Source organism: Leopardus geoffroyi, chromosome D2, assembly GCF_018350155.1.
Source record: "Leopardus geoffroyi isolate Oge1 chromosome D2, O.geoffroyi_Oge1_pat1.0, whole genome shotgun sequence".
In the NCBI taxonomy this organism is placed as follows: Eukaryota; Metazoa; Chordata; class Mammalia; order Carnivora; family Felidae; genus Leopardus; species Leopardus geoffroyi.
In genome coordinates this window covers 8,050,622-8,060,402 of record NC_059334.1, presented here as the reverse complement: position 1 = coordinate 8,060,402, position 9,781 = coordinate 8,050,622, and the positions used below count along the sequence as shown (strand labels likewise).

The window sequence follows — 9,781 nt, the reverse complement described above, 5'->3', positions numbered from 1 at the left end:
CAGTTTCTGTAGTTTTCCAGGTGATAATTTATCTGCAACCCACTGTAACTTAATTCTTTATGTTTTAATAGTTGGTCGTTCTCACTGAGAATTTCCAGGACAATGTTGGGGGGAAACAGATCAGCGATAAAGGCATGAACCCTGTCCTGTCCATCTCTGCATCCCACAGGCTATCGGAATGTGTTCCGGCATAAAAACATTTACTGAAGAGCGGAGCGATCTCACGTTTTCTGGTCAATCACACATCTGTAATCGTCACAGATCTGAAACGAAGACACTAGTGGCCCCATTCCCCAGATGGAGAAACTGAGGCTCGAGCTGAGGTAACACACACAGAGCCCGGAGGCCAATCTTCTTAGAACCGTCCCAGGATTCCGACATCCTTCGGGGCATCGCTGGTGCGGACCCCCCTCCGCCCCTCAAGACCGCAGTGTCACGCCGGCAGGGGCGCGCACGGGGACCGGGGCTCAGCTGCGGCTCCAGCCGCAGGAGGGGGGGGGGGGGTGGGCAGGTGCGCGCGCCGTCCCCCCGCAAGCCCCCCCCCCCCCCCGCCCCCGCCCCCGCCGCGCTCCGCTCGTCCCCGCAGCGCCGGCTTCCGCCCCCCAGCCCGGCGGGCCGCTCGCCTCGCGCCTGCCCCCTGCAGGCCGGCCGCGGGGCTGCTCGCGGGCGGGGCGGGCCCGGAGCGCGGAGCGGGGTGCGGACATGGCGCGGGTGCTCATCGTGGGCGCCGGGCTGACGGGCAGCCTGTGCGCGGCGCTGCTGAGGAAAGAGACGCCCCGGCCTGTGCACCTCACGGTGTGGGAAGAGGCCGGGGACTCAGGTGGGTCGTCCGGCGGCCGAAACCGGGGCAAGGAGGCCGCCGCCGGCCGGGGTTTCCGAGGCGGCGAACGGCCCCCCTGGGGGAGTCGGTGAGAAAATCCAGTGGCGGCCGCGGCCGGCGGGTCCCGGCAGCGGCATGCGCAGTGCGCGCCCGGCCACGTGACCTAGGCCTCAGACCTACCCCCCACCCCCACCCCCAGGGCCCGACGCGGGGCGGGGGGGGGGGGGGGTGGCTGTGACCCTGGCGCGGTGGGGGGTGGTGTCGGGGAGCGGGAGGGGACCCCCGCAGGAGGAGCGAGGGGAACCGGCGAAGCGGGAGGAGGGGAAGGAGGGGTGGGGGGGAGGGAGGAGTGAGAGGAGTGGGAGGAGCCCCAGGACCCGGGAAGGAGGGAGGGAGGAGGAAGGAAGGGAGGAGCGGGAGGATCCCCGGGCGGGAGAAAGGGAGGAGCCCGGAGGAGCTCTGGCCCTTTGCAACGCTTGGGCCTGGGGTCTTGGCCAATACGTGGGCTTACATCGCGGCCTGCTGGTGCCTTCGTGGCCTTCTCCCCGCTTGGAGGATCCCGAAGTGCCCCTTGGCCAGGACTTTGCGAAGACCTGCTTTACAGAATCCTTGTTTTCTCAGGAAACCTGAGTGCAAGAGTGAAAGCATTCCTTGACTGATGCATCCTGACATGTCATTCGTTGTGTCGTTTTATTTGATCCATTCATCCGTTCTTTAATGAATCATGGGAGTCCGTGCTCCCGGCTCCGAGCTGAACAACGCTTGCCGCCCCATTCTTGTGCCCTCTTTGAGAAAGGGCCTCAGGGTGACCAAATAGTCTCTGGACTGCTTTCTGACCATGGTAGGTTGCAGAGCCTAAAACTGAAACAAAAACAAACACCAAAAGGTCTTTTTAAAATACGGCTATGATCTGTTCGGCCCGACCTGAGCTGAACGGCGTGAATCGCAGGAGGTTCATTCTGATGCACTAACACGTTTCCTGTGGATTCATTCAAGGGGGGAGAATGGCTACGGCCCGGAGTCCTTGCAATCCACAGAGCACCGTTGACTTGGGAGCCCAGTACATCACCCGCACTCCCCATTATGCTAAAAAACACCAAAGGTGAGTTAGTTGCAAGGGGTGGAATCCTTCTTACCGAGTGTATGATGTAAACATGTTGAGATCATCCATTTTTAACTCTGCCTCTTGTAACAAAATATAGTGAGGGCAGGACAATACTGTCGCTGTCGGTGGTGGTAGCAGGAAGACGTGAACCTGAGTGGAGTGGATAAGCTGGGATACAGGTCTCCCAGGGTTATTGAGAAGACCGGAGGAGCTCTTACCCCACGGGGGCTCAGTAAATGTGCTTGAACGAGTCAGGGCTGAGGAAGAGGGAGGCTGGCTGTGATGCCAGGCAGTCTGCACCAAATTCAAGATTGGTGCCCTGCCTGCCTTTCTGTTTACCTTCACCGACTTTAATTTTGAAATACGCCAGAAAATGGGCCTTCTGCTAATGTCAGCAGAAGATTTATGGATTCTCCAAACGTTGCTGTTCATCACTTGAATTCTGTTTTATTATTGTTATTTTTTAAGTAAGCTCTGTGCCCAAACAGGGGCTTGAACTCACGACCCCGAGATCAAGAGTTGCATGTTCCACCGACGGAGCCAGCCAGGCCCGCCCTAAACTATGTTTTATCAACACGAAACATGTATTCAGTTGGTCATCTCAAGATTTCTAGTTTTATTTAGAATGATGATCTCTAAGAATTCTTGGACGAGACTGTATAGTATTTTTAAGCTAACTAATTACGGTATGTAATTATATATGTTGATTTATTTCAGTTTTTATGATGAACTGTTAGCTCACGGCATTTTGAAACCTCTGACCTCTCCAATTGAAGGGATGATAATGAAAGAAGGAGACTGTAACTTTGTGGCACCTCAAGGGCTTTCTTCAATCGTTAAGCATTACCTGAAAGAATCAGGTGCGGATAAGGTTTTCTCTGCCTTCTTTTAAAATTAGCATTTACAAATAAAAGCTGTATATATAGTTAAATATTAATACTATAAAGAAAGTCATAAAATACGTGTTCTCCTATTCACTGCTCAACAGCTAATTTTCTCTTCCTAAAGTAATTCCTGATAATAGTTTTCAATGTATGCTTCCAGAAAAATGTTTACGTATCTATTGATCTTATATGGCTATCTTTATGTATTTATTCATGCGTGTTTATGTTTGCTCTTTTTAAGATGTGCACACAGGATTATTTTACATAAACCATTCTACAAGTTGTTTGGTCTGTTTATAATAAATCAACCCCCGCCCGCCCTCATTTTCTATCTATCTACCTCCTATTGGTTCTGTTTCTCTGGAGAATCTTAACACATCATCATGGACAGAATCCTATCTTAGGTCTATTTTCATATCAACAAATTCAGGATGCTTCATTCTTTTCAATGCCTGTTCAGTATTACATTATTTATGTATAAATAAATACATGAATACATTGTTTATTAACTATTAACTGTCTGGTAAATATTTAGGTAAATATTTGGGGGGGTGACGGGTTGTTTTGGTTTTTGCTAATACCAGTGTTGGTGCATTATCTGACCCTGATGCACTTTTGTAAGCATATCTGTAGTACGATAGCTGTCAAATGGTAATGTGCATTTTTTTTTTGTTGTTGTTTGGTTTTTGAGAGAGAGAGAGAAAGCAGGGGAGGGGCAGAGAGAGAGGGAGACAGAGAATCTGAAGCAGGCTCCCTGCTGTCAGCGCAGAGTCTGACTAGGGGCTCGAACTCATGAACCATGAGATGCTGATCTGAGCCAAAATTGGTTGCTTAACCCACTGAGCCACCCAGGCGCCCCGTAACGTGTATTCGTAATGCTATCTTTTCCTCTTAAAGAGCATCTTATCATCAATGGTGAATGGGACATTACATCTTGATATTATGGAGATTTTTGGGTTTTGCCAATGTGACAGGTTAAAGATGGTATATTTTTGTGTTTTGATTTGCATTTACTTAATGAGTGAGTTGTTTTAACCAGCTCTTTGCATTTTTTTTCTTTGAATTTATTTATAACCTTTGACTCTTTTCTATTAGGATGTTCATTTGTTCCTTATGTATTTTATGAATGTTTTGAAAATGACCTTTGTTTTTTTTTTTGAAAATGACCTTTTCAAAAATGATGATAAATGATCTTGGATGATAAATGATTTTTTTCTTAAACAGAAGTAGGTTTCTTGATGAGTCATCATTAAATAAAATGCCCAATTCAAGATCACTGAAGAAAGGTGCTGAGAATTTTTGTTTCATAAGCTATTTCTAGGATAATTATTGTTTTGATCTTCATCAAATATTAGTTATTGAGAACTATCCCAGGCAAGGGAGAGATCAGTGAGATTGAATATACAACATAAGAACATAGTAAATACCATTCTGGTTAGACCATTTCTCCATCTAGGATTCAGTCTGTGGTCATGTATTACTCAGGAGTTTCCAGAGAAACAGAACGAATAGGAGATAGACAAAATAGGATACGTATACATGTGTGTATATATGTGTGTGTGTGTGTGTGTGTGTGTGTGTGTGTGTGTATACATAATAGAATACATTGGATGTATATAATAGGATATATATGTGTGTATATATATATATATATAGATATGATTTATTATAAAGAATTGGTTTATGTGATTATGGAGGCTGGCAAATGTCAAGATTTGCCAGATGAGTTGGCAGGCTGGAGACCCAGGGAAGCCAACAGTTTCGTTTCAGTCTGAAGGCTGAGCACCAAGAGACCGAATGGTACAATTCCAGTCTGAAGGCTAGCAGCCTCCAGACCCAGGAGGAGCTGACTTTTCAGTTCAAGTCCAAGTACAGGGGAAGAAAACCCTCCAAACCCTTGTTCCAGGTTGAAAGCGGTCAGGCGGGAAGAATTCTTCTTCACTGTCAGGAGGGTCAGGCTTTTTGTTTTATTCAAGCCTTTGGCTGATTGGATAAGACTCATCTGTGTTGAGTAGGGAGGGTAATTGGCTTTACTCTGTCTACCAATTTAAATGTTAATCTCATCCAAAAAACACCCTCATAGACAGACCCAGGATAATGTTTGACCAAATATCTGGGCACTCTGTGACCCAAGTTAATGCATAAAATTAACCCCTGCAGATTATGATACCATTGGATATTTTATAGAATGTCTCCATCAGCTTCATATACCCTATAACTTTAAAAATCTCATTTCTGTTGTGATTGGCCCAATCTACATGTGCATATTTACTGAAATCCTCAGGTATTCACTAACCGTATTATATATCTACCCATCCATGCATGTCATGTATCCATTCAATATAGACTTATTGAGTAGTTACTATATGCCAGGCACTGTTTTAGGCGCTAATGATACATGAACCAAAGTCCTTGCCCTCTTACAGCTGATGTTCTGGCAAAGAGACAGTTCTTGAATACACAGTGCCTACATCCTTATTTTGGTAGGTGTTAGGGGAATATATGTTTTGTCTTCCAATTTTGCTTTGGAAGGTCTTGGGAAAAGAGGTTATATTTAATTACCTGCGGCTCACATAGAATGTGGCACACATCATGGGCATGCATGGGCAGTGACAGTTACCATGGCTGTTCCATCATGCTATCATGCTCATGCCGCAGCTATCATACCATATAATCCTACAGCAACAAGTCAAAACCTAACTATATCATTATAACACTCGCCACCTTTATACTATTCATACACAGCCCTGCTACATCAACATTATCCCTATCACAAACATGAAACAAAACACCCCTAACCACCTCATGCTGATGCTAATACTATCTCTAGGGGGCCTTCCGCCACTCTCGGGATTCATCCCCAAACGAATAATCATCCAAGAATTAACAAAAAATGAGATAATTATCATACCTACACGACTAGCCTCATAACATTGTTCAACCTATACTTTTATATACCCCCTCCCATCGTAACCTCCGCCATACTACTCCCACCCACACCAATATTATCCATCCTGGATTAGGAGTTTAGGTTAAAACAGACCAAGAGCCTTTAAAGCCCTAAGCGCGTTATAGCCATGTAAGTCCTGCACACTTAACTCTAAGGACTGCAAGAATCTATCTTACATCAATTGATTGCGAATCAAACACGTTAATGAAGCTAAGTCCTGACTAGATTGGGGGGTTTCCATCCCACGAAATTTTAGTTAACAGCTAAATACCCTACTCAATCTACTTCCCCACCATCTAGGAATAAAAGGCGGGAGAAGCCCAGGCAGCGTTGAAGCTGTTTCTTTGAATTTGCAATTCAGTGTGATATTTCACCATAGAGCTTGGCCAAAAGAGGGCTTCAACTTCTGTTCTTAGATTTCCAGTCTAATGCTTTACTCAGCCATTTTACTTATGTTCATAAACCGCCATTTTCTACTAACCGCAAAGATGTCGGCACTCTGTATCTCCTACCTGGTGCCTGAGCTGGTGTAGTAGGAACCGCCCTTAGACTTCTAATTCGAGCTGAACTTGGCCCACCCAGCACTCTACTAGGAGAGGATCAGATCTATAACGTAGTCGTCACTATCTGTGGTACCCTGGATGGGTACCCTGGCTCAAGCGATTGACTCTCCGAAGGCTAATAGTACGGAGGTGTTGAGTCTTGGGGATTTTAGGGGGTTGAGAGGAGTAACACCCGTGGGTGGTCAGCAGCCCACCGACTCCGGAGTCGGGGCAAGGCTTGAGTGGTAAAAGGCTGTGAAGAAGCCTGCGAAGAAAAATCCTTCTGAAATGATGAAGAGAACTACTCCCTCCCGCAGGCCCTTTTGAGCAATAGGTGTGTGGTGGCCTGGAAACGTGCTTTCTCGGACAATATCTCGTCATCGGGGTATATAGTTGGCAGGTTGGTTGTCAACCCTACAGTTAATAAGGATGTTGAGTTGAAGTGAAATCATATCGCCAACCCTGAAGTTACCAGGAGGGCTGAAAGAGCTCCCGCGAGCGGTCACGGGCTTGGGTTAACTATGTGGTATGCGTGGGTTTGGTGGCTCGTTAGGTGCTCTCCTGTAGGTGTAGACTTACTAACAGGGTAAAGACAGAGGCTTGAATCAGGGCCACAGCAAATTCGAGAATTGTTAGTAAGACACAAATAACGAAGGCAATGAGGGCGACAGAGGTGCTGACGTGTATTAGGGCTGGAGTAGCTCCTCATTAAGTGAATTAACAGGTGACCTGCTGTGAGTCGTACGGTCAGAGCACCCGGTGGGATGAAGAGGCTAATAGTTGCAATGACCACAAGTATAAGGATTAGGGGAAGAGGTGTTCCCTGAGGTAGGAAGTGGGCTAAGGGTGCTTTCGTCTCGTATCGGAACCCGGTGACCATGGGGCCGGCTCTCGGGGGCATGGATATTCCCTGGTACCTAGTAAGTGTCATGATCTACACCATGATAGGTTCCTGTGTCTGTATCTATTTCTGTATACGTATAGGTGCATATGTATACTGGAGGTGTTGTTAAATATATTTAATACAGTGATACGCATTAGGTGACTATCAGTTCTCATTTAACTAGTTCTTAGTAAAGACCTGTTTCTATTTTCAATTTGTACAGCCTGTTGTGACAGTGAGTCTTGTAGATTTTTTTCTCTCACTATATAAAACACTATTTACTTCAAAAAGTAATTTTTATTTTTTTTAAAGTTTATTTATTTTGAGAGAGAGAGAGAGTGTGAGGAGGAGCAGAAAGAGAGAGAGAGAGAATCCCAAGAGGCTCTGCACTGTGAGCGCAGAGCCCAATGTAGGGCTCGAACCCATGAACCATGAGATCATGATCCGAGCCAAAATCGGGAGTCAGTCATTTAACCAACCGAGCCACTTGGGCGCCCCCAAGAAGTAATTTTTTTTTTTTTTTTTTTTTTAGATTGTGCACTACTGGTAGAAAGCTTGGAAAATACAGTAAAATAGCAGGAAAAATGTCATTATATCTGTCAATAATAAGTCCCTCTTGTGACCTACTTTCTGCTTTTAATTTTTTTAATTTTTTGTTTTTATTTATTTTGAGAGAGAGAGAGAGAGCCAGTGGTGGAAGGGCAGAGAAAGAGAGGGAGAGAAAGAGAATCCCAAGCAGCTTCACACTGTCAGCACAGAGTCCAGTGCAAGGCTTCAGCCCATAAACCGTGAGGTCATGACCTGAGCCAAAATCCAGAGTCAGACGCTTTCTTTAAAAATGAATTTTGAGGGGCGCCTGGGTGGCTCAGTCGGTTAAGCCTCTGACTTCGGCTCAGGTCATGATCTCACGGTTCATGAATTTGAGCCCCGCGTCAGGCTCTGCGCTGACAGCTCAGAGCCTGGATGGAGCCTGCTTTGGACTCCGTGTCTCCCTCTCTCTGCTCCTCCCCTGCTCACGCTCTGTCTCTCTCTGTCTCTCAAAAAATGAATAAACATTAAAAAAATAAATAAAAACAAATGTTGATATAATTGAGTTCAAGGTTTACATAATTTGAGTGTGTATAAACTTTTTCTTTGTTTATTTTAATATTACCTTCGTCATATTTCAGGAATCTTTTCCCCTCTCTACCCAGAACTGTTATTATAGTATTTATAGACATTATCTATACCATTTTAAAATTTACAGTTATATCCCTTTAAGCTTCTTTAAAGCTCTCTGTCCTCTAAATGGTCCACAAAAGTTTTAGTGATTCCAGAATGTAAGTTGGGAGAGTTTCTGGAATCAGAATGATCTGGATTCAAATTAATATTCTGCCACCCCTTCCTAGTTATGTAGTAATGGGAACGTCTAAAAATCAATACCCTGGTTCTTTCATTGGAGAAATAAGAGTAGTAATAGTACCCACTTTGTAGTATACCCACTATAGAATATACGCACTCATTGTCAACCCAAGCAAATATCAGGCCAGGTACATAGCAGTCTCTTGACCAATGCTGGTTCAGAAAATAAGCTACTCTAACGAGGCCGGCCTTTGTCTGCCCTCAGTGCAGAAGAACCCACATTGCCAAGAGATTCCAAAACTACTCTACAGTTCGGAATCGGTTAGGCTTACGAGCCCACAAGCTGTTGGACGAACCAGTCAGTAGTAGCTTAGATTGGAGCCGACTTCCGGGGAAGTTATCTGTGTGCTTTAGGATACGGATAATGCTGAATAGCACAGATGATGCTTTCGGATGGCTTCAAATCTCTAAAGCCAGTATCTAACCCCTTAAATATACACACCTACCAATGAACCCTTAAATACCCTTAAATACACACCACCAATAAGCACGCGATGCTCTTTTCAAAGGGAACATCATGGGAAAACACAACAGCATAGAACATATACAATTACTAGGCCTACTTGAGGTCCAGATCAGGGCCAGGACTAGAGCGAGGCGAGCAAGGTGACCTGGCCGGGGTGGGACATCCTAAATAACAGAAGCAAGCTAAGCGGAGCTGCTCTGGCAGGAGTGGAGATGGTGTTTGTGAGTCAGATGCCCCAGTTACCTGCACCTTCCCCAGACTGGGGCCTTGGACAAACCCTCAGGCAGGTTGGAGGCAGTTTACAAGCCCTTGCTCTAATCTGCTAACGGAATGGTGTTAATTGCCTCAAAGAGATTGACCCCTGGGATAGATCCGACGTACCTAAAACTCGCGGATGTTTTGAATCCGTCGGAAGGAATGGTCAAGGCACTGATGGTGGAGGGACCTCACAGATGAGGGGGCTCGCACTGAGCCAGAGCAGCCACAAGAGGGAAGCCTCCTGGCCCAGGTTGGATGTAAGCCTGTGTTTGAGTGGCTGGGAGCCCGAGGTGTGGCAGGTAACGATGGACAGGACTTTCAGTGAGCTTTTCTGTTTTGTTCTTTCTTCACTTTTTTTTTTTTCCTGTTCCCGAGGCTGCATGAAAAGTGGACTTGTTTCGGGGGCACCTGGGTGGCTCAGTCGGTTAAGCATCCTGCTCTCAATTTCTGCTCAGGTCACGATCTCACGGTT

At 46.0% G+C, this 9,781-nt stretch overlaps 1 protein-coding gene across 14 annotated transcripts in view; it reads left to right on the top strand.

Moving 5' to 3' along the window:
• The first annotated feature begins 644 nt into the window (after nt 1-644).
• RNLS (renalase, FAD dependent amine oxidase) overlaps nt 645-9,781 on the top strand; it is a 362,006-nt gene continuing 352,869 nt past the window's right edge. For 10 of the 14 annotated variants that reach the window (XR_006701815.1, XM_045439459.1, XM_045439455.1 and 7 more), the window contains exons 1-4: nt 707-820; nt 1,425-1,661; nt 1,817-1,922; nt 2,643-2,785. Coding sequence is in view for 13 of the 14 variants with exons in the window: in XM_045439459.1 (XP_045295415.1) it covers nt 1,538-1,661; nt 1,817-1,922; nt 2,643-2,785 (373 nt within the window). In the remaining variant the exon portion in view is untranslated. Of the gene's footprint in view, nt 821-1,424; nt 1,662-1,816; nt 1,923-2,642; nt 2,786-9,781 lie in introns of all 14 variants that reach the window. The other 4 variants (XM_045439451.1, XM_045439450.1, XM_045439454.1 and 1 more) reach the window with 3 other exon arrangements.